Consider the following 26884-nt stretch of genomic DNA (forward strand, 5'->3'; position numbering starts at 1 on the left):
ATACGCCTCAACAGAAGGTATTGCTAATGGTGAAGTGAATTAGTTCTCCCATCTGAGCAAACCGCATAATTCAGCTTTGAGGAGAATAAATGTGTACAGGCTTCTGCAAACAAGGCAAGATATCCCCACTGCGTTTAGTACTGTATGCTAATCATATTTTCCTTAACCTTCTTAATTTATGTTAAGATATTTCACTAAGCCATGAAGTGATCTTATAATATCACATTTAAGCCAATATCTTTTCCATTGTTTTACTGAAACTGAAAAAGTAGTTCTGTACCAAAATGTACACAATTTAGTAATAATACGAAATGTTAATTCTGCAAGACGGAATGTCAGTTAAATCCACCAAAATGAACACTGAACCACCATTTATTGCTAGTACAGTGTTCCTTTAAATAAGATTACTGAATGAACATAGAAACAAAGTAGTTCCAACTTTCCTTAAATAAAATGGTAGCTATTAGCAACAATACTGCAGGAAGATAAACATTAATGATATTTACATGCTATCATAACATATCCAGCATGTAGTAAGTCTTCATGCTTGCACATTAGCTTTATGAGCTCATTACAATATTAGTGCGTTGACGTACTAGAAAACAACCCATCATGATTTATATCAAATTTGCACATTAGAAGAGCACCTCTGTTAGTCACCCCTTTAGGAATGCTGCTGCATTCCTGTAAAGAAATCCAGTCCAATCCACTGATTCCCTCCTCCGCAAACCAAAACAAACAAAAAAAAAAACCACCCCAAAACCACCGTTATCAAGCATATTAACAATTTTCCTCCTGTGATTAACTAGGCAGGATGATGTATTTAGTAATCTTCCCAAGGGTGAATCAAACCAGAATAAACCCGGGTTTTCTGCATTACATGAAGAACACCTGAGACTGCTTCACTGGTCCAAGTACACTATTTTAATACAAAACCCGCTTGTTGCATTAACATGTCATTTCACTGAATTCCATTAAGTAGTACTTTTCATTGAAAAAAAGGATAAGATTTCTTTTTAACATAAAGGCTCCCCCCTAAAAATAACTAGTGTTAAATTTTGGGGTTTATGTTTTAATTCCGTTTAAAGGACAGTGTGATTTTTCTGGCTTCATTTTATCTCAGGTTAAGCAGTGTATACACGCTTATTCCAGGGGAATAAGTGTCAAACAGTTAAAAAAAAAAAAATAGTTAGGAATATACAAACACACTGTACTTTAAGATACTTCTTTTAATAGAAGTGTAAACATCTGTTCTTGATTGCTTTGTTTTGGCTTGTTTTTTCAAACAATTTTGAGAAACTTCATTTGCTTAAATTACTAAGCGCTCTGACCTCTAATTGTTTTTTGAGTTACTAGTTTCAAAATCTATTATTTCTACCTGAACAAAATGACAAAACAGTTGAAGACACCGTTTCTACCTACTTCAGTACATATTATACTTAACAGTTCAGCACTTTGTAGGTCACAAGTTTTCCATGAAGGAATAACCTAAACTGTGGAGTTAAAACATTGAATGCTACTTAGCTGAAGCAGCAGCAATTTCAGTACTATATATAGACAGAGGTTTCTACAAAACCAATACAATTCAATAAAATTGGCTCAAAGCCTAAGACCAAAGTTTTACATGCAAACAAAATTAACAAGATTAAATAAATAAAAATAAACAAAATTAAAGTTCATGGAAAGTGCTTAGGCTTGCCATCACTTTAAAAAACATACTCGGCTAACCAGAAAATAAAGATGGCAAGAACCAATGCATTCAAGCCAAGTTTAGACCAACTTTCTATGTTTTTTAAAAAAAAAAAAAAAAAAAAGAGAGGGAAAAAAAAAGAAGTATGTTACGTCACTTTTCACCTTGGTAGTTACCAGGAGCTTGCCAGTCAAAATAATCTCAACCTGTAAAAACATAAGACGGACCCTTCAGAAAACAATGCGCAAGAATAAGAATTCTTTCATGAAGTCATCTCTAACCGTTAAAGAAGGTCAAAGGCATTAGTAGTCTCACACAAGTCCATTGATCTCTCAGTTTATCTTCTACAGAAATCTTTGAGTTGAAGGTGATTTTCATTCTTAACTTCACAGATTCTCTCCCCTCCCCCCCGTGCACCTGGTCAGTTGCTAGAATGATTCTTCATTTCAAAGCTGCTTTAGTATTCAAGCTGCCTTCTTAGTGCAGGTTCCTTGAAGATCTTGTAGATTTATTTTTGACCTAAGAAAAACCAGTAAGATAACTACATTAGATAGTTAAAATGATACACTGATATTATATGTTAAAATTATTCATGTAATTATTATTGACTCTTGTGTGCTTGGAAGAAGGGCAGAACTGCAGAGAAATATATGAATTTTTCCATTTCTTACCTGTTGTGAATCATGTGGCTTTTAACTAGATGCCCAGCTGCAAGAGCTGCCATTAGTGATAATTCCCCTGCCATCACTGTAGCACATACAATTTTGGCAAGCTGACGGGCATTTTCACCAGGGTTATCTTGGCTTGCACCTTGAACCCCTAACATCTGAAGAGAAAAATATGCAATATTATGCTATGAAATCTAAGTAAATTTATGCTAAGTTTTAAAGTAAGTCTTTCCAAATTATATCCAATCAACTGGCTCTAAGTCTCTTTAATATTAAAGATCTTGAGCTTTAAAAACTAGATATATGAAAACAATTAGATAATTCTAAAATTTTCACGTCAAATCCACCAACTTTCAAGAAGCCCCATTCCCACGTTACTCGGACACAACATACACAACACAAAAGCAAGCTTTGATTTACGAAGCTAAATTGCTTTAAACTTTCTGCTTTATACCTGCAAACAGGCCTGCTGCGGAAGCAAGTTGGTGCCTCCGCCAACAGTTCCTATTTCTATAGAAGGCATTGTGCAGCTGATGTATAGGTCTTTGTTGGTGAAACCAGTTCGCTCCATCAAAGTGATGCAATTAGAGCTGCCCACGTTCTGTGCAGCATCCTTTAGATCAGGAAGAAGAAACAAAACAAAAAACTCAATTAAGCGTTTGGTTAAGAATTACCGAATTAAAGAAAAGTTGAGTTGGCGTAAAACAAACCTACCTGACCACAGGCAATGTAGATAGCTGTCACAATGTTTGCTGCATGTGCATTGTAGCCACCTATGCTACCAGCCATCGCAGAACCCACCAAATTTTTGTTTACATTGACTTCAACTATATCTTCTGTAGTTGTCTTCAATACCTAGGCAGAGTGATACACTTTTGCTACACCATTCCTTAGGCAATGTAGTAGAAATACCTCATTTCATGTTTAATAAGCCCCCGCCCCTTGCTTGCTTCCATATGGAATTTGACTCAATCATTCTCCTAGATATCTACTTTTATTTTTGTTCAAAAGGAGCCCTTTCAAATGCAGACTGCATCATCCAAGTAACAATGGAAAAATCCGTGTAAAGGGTTTGGACTTGCACATGCCTTTAAGAAAAATTCATTGGCTACCTTCTCCATTTCAAATTCTCATTTATCTTCAGTATGAAACAAACAAAACCAGCTTGGCAGAAACATCCCATTAATTCACCTTGACATGATAGCAACTTTCCTCCCAAGTTGCTCCAGACAGTAAACCCTCCCCAATAAGAATACGGAGCACAAACAAGATGATAGTGCTGTGGACAAAATTTAAGATATTCCAGTGTAGTAGGAATAGCAACTGATAACAGAGATCTGTGCAAAGTCTACAATACTTACAAAAATACAAAGTTTAATATATTAGAGTTCAATGTAAGTAAGTTTAGCGATGTACATAGTGTGTGTGCGTGTGGGAACATCCCAAATTTACTTAAAAACTAACAATACCAATTACCAAAGGATGGGCTCCCCATTATTACTCTGGAATGAAATCTTGGGGTTATAACAGATATTGCCACTGAATCAGCAGTAAAAATGCAAACAATTTGAAAATTAGGAAACTACTAGAAAACAAAACCAAAACACATAATTATGCCAATGTATAAATTCAGCCTGCACACACAGACTTTGAATACTGTGTCCAGCTCTGTACCCAGAATTTTAGAAATTTTAGAATTGAAAGAGATCCAGAGATAAGTATGTTCAAAGACATGCTAGGATAGTCTTTTTACTAATTCCTCATAGAGAAACTAGTACTTTTCAGTCTGAAAATTAGAATAGATGGGAAGGTGGAAAAGTTTTGTTAGAGCTATAAAATCTTGAGCAGTAGAAAGAAGATAAAAGTCTTAAGTATTTCTTCCAGTACAAACTAGGGCATCATCAAATGATATCAACAACACAAAGGAGGTAGTTCTTCACACAAGGTGTAGCTGCAATGTGGAATTCTGCTCAGTATATTAGTACTAAAAGTTTACGTAGTTTCATAGAAGGGACTGGACAAATTACTGGGGGGAGGAAGTCCATCAAATACTAAAGCACCAATTCACACAATCTTGAACGTGTTGGCGGAAGTCTATTCTGACTATGGTGTAGTAAACTCCTCCCTAGATACTGTCCGTCATGGCCAGTGCTGACGTACATAGCCAATCTTCTGAGCTCGAGGGGAAGAGAATTTAAAATTAGCTCTTATGATGCAGGACAAGTTTGTCAGGGGCTAGGACTAGCACTGGTTATAAAAGGTTAGCCTTCATCATGTAAGAACCTAAGGCAGCTTTGGAATTAAGCGAAGCACCCCTGATAATCTGTTTTCATTGTAGTAGGGGGGCATATAAACTTTGAAGAGAATGCCAGGTTCACGCAAGAGACAATAAATGAGTGAAATTATCAAAATGACTGGGTATGATGTCAGGCAAAACTCCATGTGTAAAAAAAAAAAAACCCAACAACCAACACAAACCACCCACAAAAAAAATTACCTTAGAAGAGACAGTGAAAGGAAAAGGTATCTACTGTAAGAGGTTCTCAGGAAAAATGACTTATCCTACAGCAGTAGTCTAAAGATACACGTAGGGATCATCCTTACATGGAACGCAACTTACAGTTAATATTTGTGATGTAAAAATATGTATCAGTTTCGTAAAATGTATGCATTCTTATAAACAAATTAAATAAAGTAGACACTTACTTCTCTAACGACCTTGGCTGGAACAACTGCTTCGCAGACAACAGACTTCCCTCTTCCTTCTATCCAATTTATAGCAGCAGGTTTTTTGTCTGTACAATAGTTACCACTGAGAGCTATAACCTGGAGATCAGGAAACTCTTCATTCAACCTTGCCAGTGCTTTTTCAGTACCCTGTTAGAGGAGAAACAGATATAGGGATAGTATATCATTATGGTTGTAAAACAAGCTACTCAAACAGTGGAACAGCAAGATTAGATTAAGTCTAATCAGATCATCAGTTACAGCTGAAGAAAAGAATGTGATTTCAGGAAGGAACCTAAACAGGAAAGAGAGAGAAATTAAAAAAAAAAATTAAAAAAAATATTTGATCGCTACCCTTTTTCTAACCACTTTGGGAATTATATGGGGAATAATTGGTTCTTCCCAATACATATGGACTCTCTGGATACATTCTAGGTGAACGGGCATACGCTTACCATACTGAAGATACAGGAACCAAGGTAGACACTACAGGCATGAAACGAATTCACTTTGGACATAGTGAAAAGAGCTTCTCTACACTAGGAAGTCAGACAAAAGGTCTGCTATATTTAGTACCTGTCTATGGCCAGACCCATTTATGCAATGGTTCTGATAAATTGTATATAGAATAAGCAATCAGTATTAAAGTTTATCTCAAACAGCACAAGGCACCCCCCAGTCTATGGGTCATGTCTCAGGTTCTTCCACATATTTGCGTAAAACCCAAAAACAATCAAACAAACAAAACTAGAGAACACCCTCCTGCTGCCATTCACCAGATTTCTAATCCCTTATTTATAAGGGGTGATAAACACAATAACAGATTAATTACTGCTGGATAAAAATATTTGGCCCAAAACAACAGAGGAAACAGCTTAACTTCCATATTATCAAGAATACTTTCTTTAAATAAAAAAAAAAACACCCAACAAAAAACCCACAAAGTTACTTTAACCTTTTTTCTTTCATCATTCTCATCCTAGTCTTGTTTACACTTGACAAGGTCAAACACTTTTATTATTTTATAGTACTGCAAACAGCACTATGTCTTGTCTTTGTCTTCACATGCCAGGTAGTCACAGATTGGTAGGATACAATTTATTTTTAAAATAAATACACATTTATTAGAGAGACTTAAGGGGACTGGACCTTACTTTTGAAATCATATTCATTCCCATTGCATCCCCTGTTCCAGACTGAAAACGGATATAAAGGTTACGACCAGCCAAACTGATGATAAGTTTTTGTAGGCGGGCAAACCTGCAAGAAAATTTAATTACTTACAGTCCTCAAGGAAAAAGATTAAATTAGTTCTAAGTGGCAAAATGACAGAAAATCATTGCAGATAGCACAGTGTAGTTAACAGTGTTATCTGTACTCCTCCCTCAACGCAGGAAAAAAGTGTTACAGCTACCATGCACGTAGTTCTCTCAAGTAAATATCTTAAAATGTTCACTTTAAAAATGTTCACTGCCTTTTTAATGTTTTCTATCCCTGAACTTAATGAAATAAAATATCCCAAAGTGCTAATATAAATTTAACTTTTTTGTATTCCCTAAAACATCTGACTACCAGGTATAAACTAAAAGTGAGGCCTTTGGAAATTCTTATATCAGCTTTACAGCAAGGCAAAACCCATGCTATCTTCAACAACAGTGTAAGCTCCGCAAGTCAAAGCTTTATTCATACAGAGTAAGAGTCAAACAAAAAACAGGAAACACTGCATTTAAGCAGCAGCATGAGTTGATACTTGCCAAAATATACATATGTCCTTGGGTGACACTTGTAAGATTGGTAAGAAACAATAACTGATAAAGAAATCTCTTTCTAAATCTTCCTAAAGAAAACGGGTAATCGTAAGTCTTAGAAGAAACTCCAGGGCTTGAAATAAACTTACTCTTAATACTGTTTTACATTTTTTTTAAGCATTTCAGTTCTAGCATTACATTAGTTTATCCTGTATTCTCCAGAACCTCACAAATTAATTCAAAGTTTGGAATCTAGCCTTTCAGATAATATTACTAATGTTAATAACTACTTTTTGCATAATAACTACTAACAATTCAAATAAGCTTTTATGTTTATTTTTAATACATAATTTTGTCTAAGCATTTAAGTATTATGCAATGCAAATGTATTTGTTGCTATGATCTAGTTGTTTACCACTTATCATCACAAAGTGTTTATTACTAGCCTTGGTATATAGCCAGAGTGACTTTTCTTAGATTCACACTACATAGGATAGCTCAAATGAGTATGTAATTTCCTGTACTGCAGTATGCAGAAATACAATTAGGAGCTTTCTACCATCCATAGAAGTCTTATATCAGGAAATAAGGCTGGAATAGCCATTGTACTAACCTACTTGTGCTGTCAAAAGCTTCCTTCATTATTTTAAAGCCTTCAGGGCTTTCAAGCCAAACTTTCACTTCTGCAGCCTGGCAAGCAGTGGGCAGCCTAACAACAGGTCCTCGAGTCATCCCATCTGCCAGAATGCGGCTACTTGCTCCTCCACCAAGCTAAAAATCAAAGCAGAAGGGAAACAAAGTAACATTACTGAAAGTAAATTTTAGTTTTTAGGAAGTCAAAAAACCCCACACCTTGTATCACCCCCAAATACTTTTTGTAATATAGAATTTTTTTCAAGCTACTCAAAACAATACTTACACATATTGCTCTACATCCTCTGTTTGTGCTTGCTACAAGACATCCTTCTGTTGTTGCCACTGGAATGTGAAACTCTTTGTTATCCAAAAATAGTGGTCCTGCTACACCTACAGGAATAGGCATATATCCAATCACATTTTCACAGCAAGCTCCCATAACCTTAAAAAAATAATGGAAAATGTATCATTAAGTTTACATGTACAGTGATACAGTACAGCATGCTACATACTATGCACATGACTACAACAAGGTATCTTAGCAAAAAAACCACAACCCTACCCATAAATCAACCAATTGCCACCTCAAAAAGTTACAGCTACAGCTATCAACAGCTAATACTGCTAAAGTCTAGTATTTGGCAGACCTATTGAATCTTATTAAGTCTTAAACACTATTAAATAAAATTAATTTAATACTGTTAAATTAATGTTAAATAAACCTCCATTTTAACTTGAGCTCGAGGTAATATTTTCATTCAGCTGAACTCAGGCTCAGTATGAGTAGAATTCTGCATTTAGGAGATAAGGCAACTGCGTACCTTGGTAGGAAATATTTTTTGGGTAAGCTACAAAACTTACCTACCTGACTAGGTTTAAAAACATCAAGAACAATAAAAGGTAGTGCCTTATGTTTGCCCCCTCCCCCCCCCAACAACGAGCTCGGTCAAAACTTAATTCGTATGCATCACTCCGAGCAGATATTTCATAGGTTTGGAAAATGGTTTTACAGTGAGTTTTGCTTGTATGCCTTTTACTTACCAAAGAATAATTGTAATTCCTATAAGGAAGATATTGCAAAGATGAAGGTTCAGGGAGTTTCTTAGATAACATCTGTCTGCGAATGGCCACACCTCGCTCCTGAGTTTCCATCACTGTTTCCAGTTTGTATGCAGGAATATGCTTAGCATTAACTAAGCTGATGACCTCAGCATCAGTAAGGAATTTTGCTCCCTTCTGGAAATGTAAAGGGTGGGGAGAAAAAGCATAGATTCTCTTGGTGAAAATCCTTTTAAATGTTTCCAAATGAAAAAGGGTAACAACTTTACTTTGACAATATGTGGTGGGTTGACCCTGGCTGAGGGCCAGGTGCCCACCAGAGCCGCTCTATCACTCCCCTCTTTCATTAGACAGGGGAGAAAAGGTACAATGAAAAAAAAAACTTACGGGTCGAGATAAGGACAGAGAGAGATCATTCTCTAATTATCATCACGAGCAAAACAGACCGAACTTAGAGAGGGAATTCATCTTATTTATTACTAAGCAAAACAGAGTAAAGGAATGAGAAATAAAACCAAATCTTAAAAACACCTCCCCCCACCCCTCCCATCTTCCCGGGCTCAACTTCACTCCCGGCTTCAACCTCCACCCCCCTCAGCAGCACAGGGGGACGGGGAGTGGGGGTTACGGTCAGTTCATCACGCGGTGTTTCTGCCGCTTCTTCATCCTCGGGGGGAGGACTCATCGTTCCCCCGCTCCAGCGTGGGGTCCCTCTCACGGGAGACAGTCCTTCACGGCCTTCTCCAACGTGAGTCTCCTCCACGGGGTGCAGACCTTCGGGAACAGACTGCTCCAGCGTGGGTCCCCCACGGGGTCACAAGTCCTGCCAGCAAACCTGCTCTGGCGTGGGCTCCTCTCTCCACAGATCCACAGGTCCTGCCAGGAGCTTGCTCCAGTGCGGGCTTCCCACGGGGCCACAGCCTCCTTCAGGTGTCTCCACCTGCTCTGGCATGGGGTCCTCCACGGGCTGCAGGTGGAATCGCTACACCCCCTCATCCTCCCTCCATGGGCTGCAGGGGGACAGCCTGCTTCACCATGGTCTTCACCACGGGCTGCAGGGGAATCTTGCTCCGGCGCCTGGAGCACCTCCTCCCCCTCCTTCTGCACTGACCTTGGTGTCTGCAGATGTTCTTACATCTTCTCACTCCTCTCTCCGGCTGCAAAAGCGCTCTCTAACTGTTTTTTCTCTTTCTTAAATATGTTATCACAGAGGCCCTGATTGGCTCGGCCTTGGCCAGCAGCGGGTCCGTCTTGGAGCTGGCTGGCATTGGCTCTATCAGACACAGGGGAAGCTTCTAGCAGCTTCTCACAGAAGCCACCCCTGTAGCCCCCCCCACTACCAAAACCTTGCCACGCAAAACCAACACACAATATCAGAGAACATCTAAAGGAACCAACTGCCAATGTCAGGTTTTATAGTAGGACAATATATGATAAAAAAATGTTTGGTGCCTGAGTAAACATGTTCTCTTTAGACCTCTTCTTGCTATTAACATATTTAAAAAAGCCCTTCTTGTTGACTGACACAACACTGGCCAGTTTCAACTCTAATTGAGCTTTGGCCTTTTGTGTCTTCTTCCTGCATATACAAACCGTGGCTCTGTAATCTTCCTGCAAAGCCTGACTTTGCTTCCAGAGATCATACAATTTCTTTTTCCTCCTGAGTTCCAAGAGGATTTCCCCTGTTCGGCCAAGCTGGTCTTCTGCCCCCCTTGCTTGACTTTTGACACAATGGCATTGCCTGCTCCTGTGCTTCTAAAAGGCGATTCTTAAAGACTGACCAGAGCTCATGGACTCCTTAGCCCTCAAGAGCAGATTCCCAGGGTACTCTGCTAAGTAGCTCCCTGAATAGTTTATTTTGCTCTTTTGAAATCCAGGGCAGCAACTCTGTAGTTATACAGACAGCTGCAGAAATGCTCAACCTCTCCTTACTGGAAAGTATGTATTTTTAAAACACAAACATAACTTATGGGACCAAGAATGTGACTGTATTTTTGTTTTATTTTGTGAGGATTTCTTTTTGCCAGCTCAAATAGTTGCATTCTTCCAGAGCAGGGCTTGAATAAGGACTCTGCATTTATTGCGTTATATTTACCTGAGGCCTGATGCAGTTGAGCTTAAGATAAATTTTCTTTTTGTGCAAGTAACGCCTTCTATAATTTCAAGCTGTTTCTCCAGTCTTGCATACTTGTAAGACTTCTACAACTTTATTGATTACTGTATAATAAGTAGAAATCCCTGCATAAAAATCCCACCTTTATTTGTTATTGATCCACTAGGCACCAGCTATTCCTGCTATTAAGAAAGCTTGCTCTACAGAACTTCATCTTAATTTTTAAAAATTCTGCCTACTATAAAAAAACCAAGTTTATTCTCTGGCTCTCCTCAGTCCTGGATCTCCATTCTTTCAATGGAAATTTCAATAATGTTGTTAATTCTGTACAAAAACAGAGACAAAAGCTTAAATACAATTTTGGAAGTGCTCTGTTAAGACTATACTGTACAGAAACATCTTTTAACATGCTATGCTAGCACAAAATGAGGTTTTTAATATATAAACTAATGTGGCATTCAAGTTTTCATCTCAATAACCTTAGCAATACAAGTAAACTGCTTTCCTGTTAAGTATTTTCCATACATTATAGTATTGTATATAACTTCACATATGATCTAAAAGTTGGTTAAAAGGTAAAATGTTTTAAATAAGTTTCTCCAAAGCACTGAAAGTTAAAAATAATTACAAACCAGGATTTTTCTTCATATTTTTTAATACTTTTCACTTTTAAACACTGGTTTAAAATTTGTGATTGTAACATGCAAGAACCAACCTTTTTTAAAAGTTATCATTAAGATCATAAAGCTATTATAGAACAGTTACACTCTACACATTCAAGGTACTCAAAAATATGATTCATGTTTTGAGTCTGTAGATGAACACTGGCAATTCAAATACAGAGTTATTTGTAGAACTTGACAAAAATACAGGTGGACAAACAGATTAGTTTAAAGAGAATCTGCAGAACTTCAGATGAGCCAGCTCAGCCCAATTAAGTAAAAGGTAATTATTTTTTTTCCAAAGCATTGTCCCAAAAGTGGGATCACTTACCCAGTGTGCAGTACACCAATATACACACAGAGCAGAGGTAATTTGTTTATTTCATGTCTGCACAGAGATGGGTGCTAGGTGGTAATTCCACAAAGCTAGCACACTACCCACACAGAATCTACCACATATTTATCTTGTTACAGGATTAGAAAAACCTGCCTAAATTTACACTAATTGGTTATTAATTACCACATCATCTACTACTGGTCAAGTATATTTCAATTAGCAGGCATGCTCCTTGAGGGTTGGGTGTAATTTGCATAGTTCTTTAACTGGGTAGGTGGTGGTGAACCCACCTGCCTTCCCCACACCCTTCCCCGCACCCTTCCCCTGGTTACTGCCGATTTCTGTTAACTTCAGGCCTCTCTGGCAATCACCCAGCTCTGGGTGCCTTCTGGTGGAGGATGTTTTCTCTTTATCAGTTTTTCAGCTCTCCTTCAAGGATACTCTTTAGCAAAGCATGCTTTTTATCAGTCCTTTGGCTCTTCTTCAAAGGTATAGTCGTCAGCAAAGCAAGGTAGTGCATTTAACCCTAAATTAAACAGTGTCTAAGCACTAACCCAAACACATTTCTGTCCCTGTAGGGTGGAAAATTCTACTTTATGGATATCAAAAGCGCATTGCTTTTTTTCACAGATATAAGTTTGTCAAAATAAGATGTTCAGGTTCTCAGCCAGGATAACAATGACCATCTCTCATCCTCATTCCCAATACAAGCTCTACCGAGTCATTTCATTCAGATCTAGCTTAGCACCATCCAAATTCTCCAAATGGACACAGATATTCAGAGAACAATATCTGATGGAGAAGATAGTTATGTTCTCAGCCCTTCAAATTGGTTCAGCTTATAAAAACAGCCATTCTAGAGTCATGGGCTGCTTCTGCAAAGACCGCAGCTATATAAATACTACAGATTCATTAACAGGAAGAAGAGAATTCAGAGTGCACAATATGTGGCAGTGACTGGAAAGAGGGGTGGACTCAAGAGACAGGGGAAGTTTTATAAAACCATAAAAGGAAGAACCCTTCTGGAAGAAAAGACCCAATGGCTGCTTGCACACGGACAATCTGAGAGTCTGAGAGAGCGCTGCCTTTTTTCATTTGTTTTTACAGACGTCAATTAATACCTATTTCTCAATCTTGCTACTCCTTCTGTATTCTTTAAGAAGCCTCTTACAACTCTGATTGGGCAGGGCTAGCTGTAGTGAAGTACCAGTGCCTTTATCTAAAAATAAAATATTCTTTACAAATAGTATCTGGAGTTTAATTTTATTTACAGAATAAATTGCAAAAGTACATTTCATTTAGTGCAAATGCAACTAATGATATAAGATTTATATACTGCTTTGTAAACTTTCCATACCTTTGTAAAATAAAGCCATCCAATTAAATTAATAAACAGTTACTTGCCTGTGTTCAACAATTACCAGAAATGGCAAATAAGGAGTTAAACTCTTTATATTTTGGACTTTTTTTTTTTTTTTTTACATTCCCATCAGTGGCTATGGTGGAATGAATCATTGCTTGGTTGATTGTAAAATGAAGAAGTACATTTGAGATAAGTTTTTTTTTTAACATCACTATATAAAATGTTCACTAGTGATATAGTAAACATGTACAAAGTTTCATATTATTTGCCTTACTAGCATTAATGTATAGGCACTTTTCTACATATTCAAATTAACAGAATAACTCTGTAATAAGGCATATTCCATGCACACCATTAGAAAAAGGCAAATAAAAAGATAAGAGTTATGGAGCATGAAATCTGCGTGCATATGTAATCATGTGTTATGTATGATTTCATCTCTATAGAGAAGATGAACAGATAAAGTAGTTTTTTCCACACTGTGCAGATCACATTTAATCATTCACCAAATCTTCATTAAGTTACTATCTTTTATTTATTTTCAGGCACCTACCATACTATATCAAATAAGACTTTCAGCTTTCATTTGGAAAAAAAATTAAATATATATATATGTGAAACTTTTTTCTTGAGATGATACACAGGTCAGTGAAACACCCAGCAATCTCTGAAGAGTTTCCAACTACAGGACATGGATGAAAGACCTCAAAGTCAGTACCAGTCTGCTGGAGTCCTCTCTTAATGAGCATCTCCAAAATCAAAGGCAGGCAAATATCTGACATTTAAATTCTTACAGCAACTAGAGAGAACTTTCCAATAAGAACTGCACATCCTTATAGCTCTGACGGGTTTCTGATCAAGAGGCAAGTATCAACGCAACTCATTTTCTACATGAACCTCATAGCATGGCTTTATTAAGATGAGGAAAACATGTGCAGGATCTGAAAATAATGTACTTGTCCTCATTCTATGGTGGGAATGTTGCCCTGTGTAGTCCAAATTACTTCAATAAATATTATAGTATACCTTCTCTGTTTTGGGAAAGCCCCAGATATCATGCAAGACAGCAGCCCACATATACCATGGACAGATGACTTCTAACTTTCAGGCAGTCTCTTGCCCTCTCAATACAGAATCTTCCTAGAAATTTCTGGATCATGTTTAATAACAAAAATTCTGTAGCACATATTACATAACTAAAAAATACAATAGAAATATAAAGATATCTGGGAAAAAATAAAGCTTTTCACACTCTTACTCCTTCAGAGCCAAAGATCTTCATAAGAGTAAGACAATAGAAAAGGCAGTCATAAAGATATTGACAACCCTCAATTATTAACTGACATTTTATGTAACAAGATTATTTATTACAGAAACAAGCAGCAATGAACTATGATTATACAAAGCAAAACAAAACCTGCCAATAAGTCACCTAGGCTTTACTGAACCACATAGATTTTTGTGCATATAAAGCACATACAGTATGCTATATGTGCATTTGTCTTTTGTGCTTTTTAGACATGCACAATAACTGCACGAGTATCTTAGGAATGTTGACAGTGAAATTCTGCAAGTTGTTTAAAATTAAAGCAGTAACCCATGTTGGTGATTCAAAGTTGTACACGTTCTTCCTCTTCTAAAGCAAGCAAATAAAATAGCTATATAGATGTTATCAATACATCTATTTATAATTACACACTGATTCCGCAAGAAAATTTAGGAGAGAGCTAGTGTTAAATATTCAGCCTCATGGTGTCACAACACTTCTTTACTTCAGTATACAAAGCCTAGAACTTCAGCCATAAAAAGACTGTGGATCCTTCGTTCCAGCATGGAGTGCTCTATGCATGGTCACTTCAACGTGGAATGCTCACCCAGTCTTGTTCTGATCACTGCAGGTAAGCAAAGACAAAATACAGTACTGAAAATTTTGAACACTAATAGGAAAACAAGAACTTGTTAAACCCCTTAAATAGTACCAGCACCGCTATTATCATGTTTGAACTGTTGGCTCATGACAGCCATGTTTTAAATGGTTCACCTACACTAGTTCTCTAACAACATATAATTAAAATTATGAATCATTACAGGGTTACCTGTTACAGAAGGATCAAATTACTAAGACTTTTGGAGTCTGACATAATAAATAGAACCTAAAACCAGAGGTAGCCTATGTCATGCATAGAAAAATGATAAAAACTAATTTTCAGATCATGCTCTAATAGTCAAGCTGCCAAATGCTACTCTGTAGCTGGAATTCGGTGGTTTGACACTAGTTATACGTAATGAAGTATATGGCAAGAGTCTACACTAACAAAAATTAAGCAAAGCCTTACTTAGCACAAAGGCTTACAATCTGACAGATTCAGACATCCACAAAAGTGATTGAGAAATTCTTTTCTAATGCCACATCATCATTTAAACATTAAAATAATTTTAGATTAGCCCAATGACCTATACCATTAAAATACATCTATTAACTTCAGAAAGCACCTGTAAATCCCTTTTCTTTCTTACGCTCATCAGAAAGACTAAAAATGTAAGTCACAGTCTTTTAAATACTCCAGTAATTGACACTGGTTTGTCAGAAAAGTTCCATTAATAAAAATCCTAGATCTAAACTATTCTGTCAATATAAAATAATACTTTAACCTTCATAATATTCTCAGATATGCAATTATAACTAGAATTTAAGATATCAAAATCTCATGAGGCTCTAGAGAAACTTCAGTATGTATTCTTTTCAGAACGAGTGTAAAATACCTGATAGCCGAGAAAAAAAAAAATTCATCCTTTTATACTGCTACATAAATTAAACATGCATGCAAAAACTTGCAAGATGAACTAGTAAAAGTCTACAAAAACTAATGCTTGATAACTTGTGCAGCCCTTATTTTTATGCTAATAATACACATGAATTACATGAATGTTTTAAAAAGTATATTGCATACCTATATTAAAACTAAGCACTGAATTCATGCTAATTATAAGACATTTCTAGATCGCATACTTCTATTTGGCTTTAAATATTATTTACAGCAGTGAATCAAGAATAAAAAACCCGAATGTATACCTGCTAATACTAGAATAAAATAGGCTTTCCTGCCGTTTTCTCTTGGACATATGATGTAAAACGCTTTAAGAATTTTGGATATTCTCGTTTTGCCACTGCCCGTAACACTGATGCTGGTGCCCATCCTCCTGGGTTCACTAGAAGTAGACAGGAAGCCAGACACTGAAATACAGCAAATCTGCTCAAAGCTAGAAAAGAAAATTTAAGTTTGCATTCCTGCAACTCTTTCTGAAGTAACAGGAAAGAATAATCAGCAGAATTTATGTCTTTACAGCTTGTATTGCAGCACTTTCTCCTCTTAATACTCTAATTCAGTCCAGTTCAACGATGTTACTATTTAGAAAACATTAAACATGATGTGTTGTTTTTGGGGAATGCCCAAACGAAGATTATATTCTTTAAGTACTTCCAAGAAACAACAGAAAAAGATACTGAAGTTACTTTTTATTTCAAAGAAAATAGAAGTCGTCTTAACTTTTCAATAACTGCTGCATTTGCCTGCAGAATTGCTACATAGCCAATGTCTTACAAATTATTTTTAAAGCACTTTAAACAAAATTTGAACTGATTCTAAAATATGCTTAAATTTACAGGTCAAGTACTTTGCTGAAAAAGCTGCCACTTCCCATATAATCACATTTCAGAATTTGTCAATGAAAATGCATTTTTTAAATAATTGGGAAAATTCTAAACAGGAAACAAAGCAACTTAACCCAGCGTTTAACATCATATAGTATTATTTGTACAGGATTTAATACAAGTTGCATCACTCCTATATGGCAAAGACTTACTGAACCTATTTTCAGATTTTGATTCTTTAGTAAGCCATGTAATAGGTGGTCAAAAATAATAAGTGAGATACTCAAAGTGTTTTGTAGCTGCTCGAAAGGAGCTAATAGGTATATGGTTCCATTATTATAATACACTGCTCAATACTGGGTACAGTAACAATACAGTTTGGCTTTGCTAACTTTGCAGTCAATATCAAGGATTCTATCAGTTAAAAAAAATTAAAAATATGTAGACTAGATTATACAGCTTGCAAACATCCTCATACAAAATTTATTTGTCTCTTCTTAATACTGAGGGTAAGAACTGTATCTTTACTCTCAGCAGCTTTTCAGCATAACAAGATGAACTGGGGAAAAAATACGCAATACATGAATAAACCCCCAGACTATTACTGAAACTAGTAGCTTATACCAAGTCATCCCAGTTGCAGACATTTCTTCTGCCCATCCCCCTCCACCCCAAGGTTCTGTACTTAGGACTGAGCTACAAATTACTTTAATTTATTCCTCCCAGAACGCCACACAATGAAAGATCCCATTCACCGATTGGTGTAGCACATTATTTCGAGTCTTTTTGACCATGAAGACCACAAGTGTGATCCTATATATAAATTTAACAGAAAACTGCATCAAGTTGTTTTTTTTCTAGTACTCAGCTTCCCAGAATTAGCATATATCATGAATAATAATAATACTACTGAATAATTGTAGACTTACCATTAGCTACATATGTAATCTTGCATAGGATATTGTCCCTGCTTATTTCTTTATTCCCCTCTGGCGGGCTTACTAATGTCTGACAAATCATAGCAATATTTATTTTGGCACGGACACAGCGATTGTTCAGCTGCCAAAAAAAACCAAAAACATTTGTAAGCTTCAAACTAATTTTATTTCAGCATACTTGACTGCTAACATTTTAATTTAGTATAAAGTCTAAGACACTCCAAAAATTGTGTTTCAGGGAGTTTGCATTCTAGCACTACATGGATGTAACATGAATGTGAATGAAATGAAAGGTATATGGTGAATAGGGAAAGGGTTAAACTGAAATGCCTGAATCTCAGGTTTCTGTTTGCTTAATACAGTGAATTATTTCAATTATTGTGACAAGTAAGGAAACATTTAAACACATCAGCATTTACAACTATCAGTTAGTAACTTTTCCCTTGTAAGCAGGCAATGGCATAGCAATCAGCACAGAAATACTCCAAAGAAAACAATATCATTGCTACTATCTGACAGAACCAAGGCAGAACTGTATAAGCTGGAGGTTTAACAGATTCCATATCTACAGTTATACAAGCCTATTCCCATGTCTGACAATATTAAAGAGTTATTGATTTGATTCCATACAAAGTAACCTCAATTCTTTAAAATGTTTTCACATCTCCAGAAATTTCGCTTCCATTTTTCTGTAACACCTTAGGTCTGCCAACTGTTGAGGTAAGGCAAGAAAGCTTTTGGCTCAGAATGCCTTCATCAAGTCACTGTATCATCTGGTTTAAACAAAATGCATTTTTGCATACACCCCCCCCCCCTTACACTACTATTGCAAGACCATCACCACATAATAGAAAAATGGTATCTTAAAAGCAGAACTTGATAGAATGAAAATAACACTTACAGGAGCACTGTCATGTTCCACAGAGAAATTGCACACAATCCATGTTTCAGGATCATTTTCACTGAATGCTGGTATCTTTCTGATGGCAGACAAATACAGCACATCCCTTTGAGAAGCCGGCCACACCCTCTGCAGAGAAACACCTGAATATAAGCTTTTCCAGTTTTGCAAATTAAGTACTTGATATCTTTAGATAAAGGAAAAAAACAAACAAGGCAAAACAGATCAGTCATGTTATTTAAGTAAAAAAATTTTTTCAAGTTAGTAATTTCGTGCAATTTTCAAAACTGAAACGGAACATAGTTCTGTACACAGATGTGTACCAGGTTATATGGCTACACTCCAATTTAAAAAAATTAAGGCAAAAGTTTAAGGCCTTTGAAAAACAGGGAGCCAAGCTGCAATGACATTTTCAGTAGACAACCAGGAAGAGGCACTTCCCCTCCTGTTCTTTCAACCTCAGGTTTACATTTTAGTTAATACTTGTAAACTACAAACTGAACTAGTGGTTAAGTATAAATAGATGCATCTACAGTTATTTATGTCTCCATAAATATGGAGAGCCAAAGAAAAAAAAGAGCGCAATAAATATTTAAAACAAATATTATTTCAAGAAGCTACTAATTCAGTGAGACAGATATGGTAAACTGGTATTATCTAAGAGAAGGTTTCAGAAGTAAAGTGGCTGATAAAATAAAGTAAAACTATACAGAAGCCATTTTCCTGACACTCAATAGGGGAAAAAGTCTAGCTTTTACCACAACACTACACAGTTCATACAACTGCCTTATTCAAAAATTGGAGTCTGCTGTTATGGCAGCTTTAAGGTAACCACATTACTAGTAAAATTGTAAAAAAAAATAGATTTGTTTAATATTTGAGTATACTAATACTTGGAATCATGCAAGTGTATTGGGTTTGTGTGGCAAGGTTTTGGTAGTGAGGGGGCTACGGGGGTGGCTTCTGCGAGAAGCTGCTAGAAGCTTCCCCTGTGTCTGATAGAGCCAATACCAGCCAGCTCCAAGACGGACCCGCTGCTGGTCAAGGCCAAGCACATCAGGGATGATGGTAGCACCTCTGTGATAACATATTTAAGAAGGAGAAAAAAAACAAACACCCACCAAGAGCAATTGTAGCCAGAGAGAGGAGTGAGAATATGCAAAAGAAACAACTCTGCAGAAATCAAGGTCAGTGAAGAAGGAGGGAGAGGAGGTGCTCCAGGCACCAGAGCAGAGATTCCCCTACAGCCCATGGTGAAGACCATGGTGAGGCAGGCTGTCCCCCTGCAGCCCATGAAGGTTAATGGTAGAGCAGATATCCACCTGCAACCTGTGGAGGACCCCACACCAGAGCAGGTGGAGATACCTGAAGGAGGTTGTGGCCCCGTGGGAAGCCCACGCTCCTGGCAGGACCTGTGGACCCGTGGAGAGAGGAGCCCACGCCAGAGCAGGTTTGCTGGCAGGACTTGTGACCCCATGGGGGAATCCACACTGGAGCAGTCTGTTCCTGAAGGACTGCACCTCGTGGAAGGGACCATGTGGAGCAGTTCATGAGGACTCACATTGAAGACGTTCATGGAGGACTGTCTCCCGTGAGAGGGACCCCACGCTGTAGCAGGGGAAGAGTGTGAGGAGTCCTCCCCTTGAGGAGGAAGGAGCAGCAGAGACAATGTGTGATGAACTGACCACAACCCCCATTCCCTGTCTCCCTGTGCCGCTCGGGGGGAGGAGGTAGAGAAACCAGGAGTAAAGTTAAGCCTGGGAAGAAGGGAGGAGTGGGGGGAAGGCGTTTTTTAAGATTTGGTTTTATTTTCTCATTACGCGACTCTGATTTGATTGGTAATAAATTAAATTAATTTTCCCAATTTGAGTCTGCTTTGCCCATGATGGTAATTGGTGAGTGATCTCTCCCTGTCCTTATCTCGACCCATGATTCTTTTGTTATATTTTCTCTCCCCTGTCCAGCTGAGGAGAGGGAGTGATAGAGTGGCTTTGGTGGGCACCTGGTGTCCAGCCAGGGTCAACCCACCACAGCAAGATTAAAGATGAATTTGTACACTTCATTCAAAATATTTTTGAACTTTTTAGGTTACAGTTATTGGGTTATAAGTCAAATGAACATTTTAGTAAAGCTACATACAAACTGGTTGGGGTGAAAAACCATAATGAAGTTAAAAGAACAAATGTTGTACCAGCAATTATAGCACCTCATAATGCAAATGCATATGTCAACTAATTGTGGTCAACAGTAGCTTGCATTATTGCAACAAAACATATGATACAGTGGTATGGGTTTCTTCCTTGTAGTCAGTATCAATTTATTGCTTCAGTTTGCTTTAGATGACCCTTGCCTTGCTGGCAGTGATATACTTAGAGATTAAAAACAGTCCTCATTTATTATTACAAGCTCTATCAGACACATACACAATCAATTACTCTATCAAGCCAAGTTTGAAAAATGACAAAGTTGCAGTTTAATAGAGAACTTGTTCTGAACTGTTGTTTTGAACAGTAAGTATTTTAAGTTGTTAAGACGTTAAAGTATTTCAGAATAGATTAGAACACATATACCTCAGTCTGTCTCACTAAGGTGCATATAGAGGTAAAGTGTTATTACCTTATGCATCTGGTAAATGATGATTGCGTTATCAGCTAAATTTTCCACAACATGGAAATTTTCAATTGTTGCTAAAAGAGTGGGGAAAAAAAAATCCATCAGTAAACAAGTACAGATATTAGGTCAATGTTATAAACAATATGCTTGCTGATAAACATGCAAAGCATAGGAACTGATTCCTTACTTTCCCAGTCATTGCGAACATCAACATTCCAGAAGTAGTGGCAAACTTCATGCCCTGTTACCCCTTTAACGGCATGCGTTGCTTTCAAAGGATCTAAAACTATTCCATTCTCTTCCACCTCTCTTCTGTACACCTGTGGCGAAATATGAAGAAAGAAATGCAGAACAGAAATTGTCAAAGCTGTTCATGTTTTAATTGTTTAAAGTTTCATGAGCTTTGATAAAAACTTACCTAGAAGACTAACACATGAATAATTTGCCATGTCAGTGTTCTCTGGTAACTACCAATGCAGACGTTCTTACATGGCACTTCACATGAAAATACAAGTATTTTGAGAATCTCTACTCCAAAAATGATTAAGCTACCTTATTTATCACTACGCACAAGAATGCATACAAGCACAGTGCAGTAGTCAACAGTAACTTGCTACCATATAACATTTTCATACATTGAATTTACACACCATTTTGATACCAAGTTTTAAGTAGGAGAAAATGAGAAAGGAATCTGCAGACAAAGCTATTGCAAGAGTTGCATAAGATTTTGCGTGAATAAATATATTAGAAGCTGCAGCCCTTGTGGACTCCAGTCCTAACTTAATGCTATTCTCAGAGAGAAGTTTTAACAGAATAACTTGCTGAGTGATAGTATTTGAAGAGAATAAAAATATCTGTCTTCACAGCATATCATCTTATATCAATGTTTTGGTTTAACCTGGTGTGGTGGGTTGACCCTGGCTGAGGGCCAGGTGCCCACCAGAGCCGCTCTATCACTCCCCTCTTTCATTAGACAGGGGAGAAAAGGTACAATGAAAAAAAAAAAACCTTATGGGTCGAGATAAGGACAGGGAGAGATCATTCTCTAATTACCATCATGAGCAAAACAGACCGAACTTAGAGAGGGAATTCATCTTATTTATTACTAAGCAAAACAGAGTAGAGGAATGAGAAATAAAACCAAATCTTAAAAACACCTCCCCCCACCCCTCCCATCTTCCCGGGCTCAACTTCACTCCCGGCTTCAACCTCCACCCCCCTCAGCGGCACAGGGGGACGGGGAGTGGGGGTTACGGTCAGTTCCTCACGCGGTGTTTCTGCCACTTCTTCATCCTCAGGGGGAGGACTCATTGTTCCCCCGCTCCAGCGTGGGGTCCCTCTCACGGGAGACAGTCCTTCATGGCCTTCTCCAACGTGAGTCTCCTCCACGGGGTGCAGACCTTCAGGAGCAAACTGCTCCAGCGTGGGTCCCCCACGGGGTCACAAGTCCTGCCAGCAAACCTGCTCTGGCGTGGGCTCCTCTCTCCACGGATCCACAGGTCCTGCCAGGAGCTTGCTCCAGCACGGGCTTCCCACGGGGCCACAGCCTCCTTCAGGTGTCTCCACCTGCTCCGGCGTGGGGTCCTCCACGGGCTGCAGGTGGAATCGCTACACCCCCTCATCCTCCCTCCATGGGCTGCAGGGGGACAGCCTGCTTCACCATGGTCTTCACCACGGGCTGCAGGGGAATCTTGCTCTGGCGCCTGGAGCACCTCCTCCCCCTCCTTCTGCACTGACCTTGGTGTCCGCAGATGTTCTTACATCTTCTCACTCCTCTCTCTGGCTGCAAAAGCGCTCTCTAACTGTTTTTCTCTTTCTTAAATATGTTATCACAGAGGCGCTGATTGGCTTGGCCTTGGCCAGCAGCGGGTCCGTCTTGGAGCTGGCTGGCATTGGCTCTATCAGACACAGGGGCAGCTTCTAGCAGCTTCTCACAGAAGCCACCCCTGTAGCCCCCCCGCTACCAAAACCTTGCCACGCAAAACTAACACATTCCACCCCTCGCCTCTGTGAATTACATATTTAAGAATTACCATTAAAATATACATTCAACACAAAACTTCACAAACACTAATCACATCAACAAAGAAAAAGAAAAAGAATTCCCCACACCAAAATCAAAACAACACTATCACAACACCAAACAAGAGTGGACAATCTACACACAAAATCTACCTCTAGTCCCTTCACCACTATATCACTCTCAAGTTACGTTCAGTCAATGTTTTGCCCGTTACCTCTTCCAATTACTATCCTTATCTCGATTTTTCTCGTGCCCCACGTTGGGCGCCAAAAAAGACTGTGGTGGGTTGACCCTGGCTGAGGGCCAGGTGCCCACCAGAGCCGCTCTATCACTCCCCTCTTTCATTAGACAGGGGAGAAAAAGTACAATGAAAAAACTTACGGGTCGAGATAAGGACAGGGAGAGATCATTCTCTAATTACCATCACGAGCAAAACAGACCGAACTTAGAGAGGGAATTCATCTTATTTATTACTAAGCAAAACAGAGTAGAGGAATGAGGAATAAAACCAAATCTTAAAAACACCTCCCCCCACCCCTCCCATCTTCCCGGGCTCAACTTCACTCCCGGCTTCAACCTCCACCCCCCTCAGCAGCACAGGGGGACGGGGAGCGGGGGTTACGGTCAGTTCCTCACGCGGTGTTTCTGCCACTTCTTCATCCTCAGGGGAAGGACTCATTGTTCCCCCGCTCCAGCGTGGGGTCCCTCTCACGGCAGACAGTCCTTCACGGCCTTCTCCAACGTGAGTCTCCTCCACGGGGTGCAGACCTTCAGGAGCAAACTGCTCCAGCGTGGGTCCCCCACGGGGTCACAAGTCCTGCCAGCAAACCTGCTCTGGCGTGGGCTCCTCTCTCCACGGATCCACAGGTCCTGCCAGGAGCTTGCTCCAGCGCGGGCTTCCCACGGGGCCACAGCCTCCTTCAGGTGTCTCCACCTGCTCCGGCGTGGGGTCCTCCACGGGCTGCAGGTGGAATCGCTACACCCCCTCATCCTCCCTCCATGGGCTGCAGGGGGACAGCCTGCTTCACCATGGTCTTCACCACGGGCTGCAGGGGAATCTTGCTCCGGCGCCTGGAGCACCTCCTCCCCCTCCTTCTGCACTGACCTTGGTGTCTGCAGAGTTTCTTACATCTTCTCACTCCTCTCTCTGGCTGCAAAAGCGCTCTCTAACTGTTTTTCTCTTTCTTAAATATGTTATCACAGAGGCGCTGATTGGCTTGGCCTTGGCCAGCGGCGGGTCCGTCTTGGAGCCGGCTGGCATTGGCTCTATCAGACACAGGGGCAGCTTCTAGCAGCTTCTCACAGAAGCCACCCCTGTAGCCCCCCCGCTACCAAAACCTTGCCACGCAAAACCAACACACCTGGCAGGCACCTAAATACCACACAGTTGTTCGATCACTCTCCCCCCCCCCTCGCAGTGGGGAGAGAATCGGGGGGAAAAAAAAGTAAAATTTGTGGGCTGAGATAAAGACATTTTAATAAGACAGAAAAGGAAGGAATAATAATAATAATAGAATATACAAAACAAGTGATGCACAGCACAATTGCTCACAACCTGCTGACCGATGCCCAGTCAGTTCCCGAGCAGCGGCTCCTTGGCTAACTTCCCCTCTAGTTTATAGATTTATAGACTGACCATGAAATCATATGGTATGGAATATCCCTTTGGTCAGCTGGGGTCAGCTGTCCCAACTGTGTCCCTTTCTAGCTTCTTGTGCACCCTCAGCCTCCTCACTGTCAGGGCAGTATGAGAAGCTGAGAAGTCCTTGACTTAGTGTAAGCACTGCTTAGCAACAGCTAAAACATTTGTGTGTTATCAACATTATTCTCATCCTAAATTCAAAACATGACACTATACAAGCTATTAGGAAGAAAATTAACCCTATCCCAGTCGAAATCAGGACAGTATCCACCACTTATTCTATAAGATCTACGCCATGCCTAGGTCCCAAACTTTCCAATACATTCCAATTAATCACCACTTTTCCTATTTTTTTATATATATACATACACAGATATAATTCCCTTAAGTCTATGGGCCATCCTTCTAAGATATCCGTTGAGTTTATTTAATCCATGACTTTGGGCTCCACCTGTCATTACAGTCTCTCAGGGCAGGAGAGATGGTGTGTGCTGTTGAATTGTTGCATGCTGAAGCAAGTTCTGGATTCATCACTGCTGCGCTTGTCCACTTCTATCATCATTGCACTTTGCTCTATTTCATAAAAATTCATTTGTCATTAATCTGTGTGATTTTTACTATAATACCGTTGATTTGGCATATAGCAACCATAGTAGTGATGACATACAGTATTATACAGCAATTAATATCATACAATTCAAATCATTGGCTATTCTCACCCGGAATCAAATCCCCTTGAGGTACACATTGGACCGTCCCATCCTTCTGCATCACCCACCAAGTGCACCCAAGTCCTTGAGCAAAAGCAATCCCACGGATGGGTTTGCCTTTGCCCAAAGAAGGAGTAATCCAGACTGTCTTCCCCAACATATTCTTCATGTGCGCTATGGGGACTTTATCCCCTTCTACAGGACGTGGAAGGTTTGATTGGGCAGGGCCAGGTCAATTCATAGATCCCCTGGTGTTAACTAACCAGGTGGCCTTTGCTAAATGTGTATCCCAATGTTTGAGGGTCCCACCACCCATTGCTCTCAGTGTAGTCTTTAGCAGTCCATCGTATCGTTCGATTTTCCTGGAGGCTGGTGCATGAAAGGGGATGTGATACACCCACTCAATACCATGCTCTTTGGCCCAGGTGTCTATGAGGTTGTGTTGTGGTTTACCTCTAGCTGACAGCTAAGCACCACGCGGCCGCTCACTCACTCCTCCCCCTCCCCTCTGGTGGGACAGGGAGGAGAATCGGAAGAAAAAGGTAAAACTCGTGGGTTGGGATAAGAACAGTTTACTAGGACAGTAAAAGATGAGGAAAATAACAACAATACTTAGAATATACAAAGCAGGTGATATACAATGCAATTTGCTAACCACCCGGAAGCCTGATGCCAAGCCTGTCACTGACCAGTGATTCCTTCTCCCCGGTCAGCCCCCTTTATATGCTGAGCACGACATCATGGTATCGAATAGCCCTTTGTCTAGTTTGGGTCAGCTATCCTGGCTGTGTCACCTCCCAACTTCTTGTGAAAATAATCTCTATCCTAGTTGAAAACCAGGACAGGTTGTTTCAGAAATGAGTCGCGTTGTGTGACACAATTATTTCTGAGGTGCAGTGTCACCATAGGGCTTGCTTTTCAAGGCCCAGGATAGTGTTCTGGGCGGTGGCATGGGCACGGGATATGATTCCAGCCATCTGGTGGTTGCTTTTACAATTGTAAGCACATGGCGCCTGCCTTGGTGGATTTGTGGGAGTTGGGTGGAGAGGAACCAAATGAAATTCAACAAGGGTAAGTGTAGGGTCCTGCACCTAGGGAGGAATAACCCCAAGCACCAGTACAGGTTGGGGGTTGACCTGCTGGGAAGCAGCACTGCAGAGAAGGACCTGGGAGTCCTGGTGGACAACAAGCTCTCCATGAGCCAGCAGCGTGCCCTTGTGGCCAAGAAGGCCAATGGTATCCTGGGGTGGGTTCAGAAGAGTGTGGCATGGCCAGCAGGTCAAGGGAGGTTATCCTCCCCCCCCCGCTACTCTGCCCTAGTGAGGCCACATCTGGAGTACTGGAGACTCTAGTTCTGGGCTCCCCAGTTCAAGAAAGACAAGGAACTACTGGAGAGAGT

The 26884-nt window shown here is 39.5% G+C and overlaps 3 protein-coding genes across 7 annotated transcripts in view; 1 reads left to right on the forward strand and 2 right to left on the reverse strand.

Moving 5' to 3' along the window:
- Positions 1–26884, forward strand: part of LOC142599156 (3-hydroxy-3-methylglutaryl-coenzyme A reductase-like) — a 695832-nt gene that overhangs the window by 70893 nt on the left and 598055 nt on the right. The gene's annotated exons all lie outside the window — the stretch shown is intronic.
- LOC142599328 (3-hydroxy-3-methylglutaryl-coenzyme A reductase-like) lies at positions 1801–9796 on the reverse strand. The gene is made up of 10 exons (XM_075739197.1): positions 9791–9796; positions 8511–8822; positions 7753–7911; positions 7447–7604; positions 6240–6345; positions 5065–5235; positions 3073–3213; positions 2813–2971; positions 2362–2516; positions 1801–2209 (listed from the first exon to the last, which is right to left on the reverse strand). The coding sequence occupies exons 1-10, from the start codon at positions 9794–9796 to the stop codon at positions 2155–2157; spliced, it is 1422 nt and encodes a 473-aa protein (XP_075595312.1). The 3' UTR covers positions 1801–2154.
- LOC104641364 (ceramide transfer protein) overlaps positions 14349–26884 on the reverse strand; it is a 141260-nt gene continuing 128724 nt past the window's right edge. For 3 of the 5 annotated variants that reach the window (XM_075738974.1, XM_075738973.1, XM_075738971.1), the window contains 6 exons: positions 21295–21427; positions 21111–21181; positions 18495–18623; positions 17585–17714; positions 16077–16264; positions 14349–14895 (listed from right to left, as the gene is read on the reverse strand). In XM_075738974.1, the coding sequence (XP_075595089.1) occupies positions 16086–16264; positions 17585–17714; positions 18495–18623; positions 21111–21181; positions 21295–21427 (642 nt within the window). In that variant the 3' untranslated portion in view covers positions 14349–14895; positions 16077–16085. The remainder of the gene's footprint in view (positions 14896–16076; positions 16265–17584; positions 17715–18494; positions 18624–21110; positions 21182–21294; positions 21428–26884) is intronic. The other 2 variants (XM_075738975.1, XM_075738972.1) reach the window with 1 other exon arrangement.

The sequence above is a fragment of the Balearica regulorum genome, chromosome W, assembly GCF_011004875.1.
Source record: "Balearica regulorum gibbericeps isolate bBalReg1 chromosome W, bBalReg1.pri, whole genome shotgun sequence".
Lineage (NCBI taxonomy): Eukaryota > Metazoa > Chordata > Aves > Gruiformes > Gruidae > Balearica > Balearica regulorum.

Bases quoted from the DNA above. Each gene is read 5' to 3' on its own strand.
- LOC142599328 (XM_075739197.1), bottom strand. The intron at 6,346-7,446 runs GTTAGTACAATG...ATTTTCTTGCAG, and splicing joins GCTTTTGACAGCACAAGTAG to GTTTGCCCGCCTACAAAAAC. The intron at 5,236-6,239 runs GTAAGGTCCAGT...CTCCTCTAACAG, and splicing joins GAATGAATATGATTTCAAAA to GGTACTGAAAAAGCACTGGC.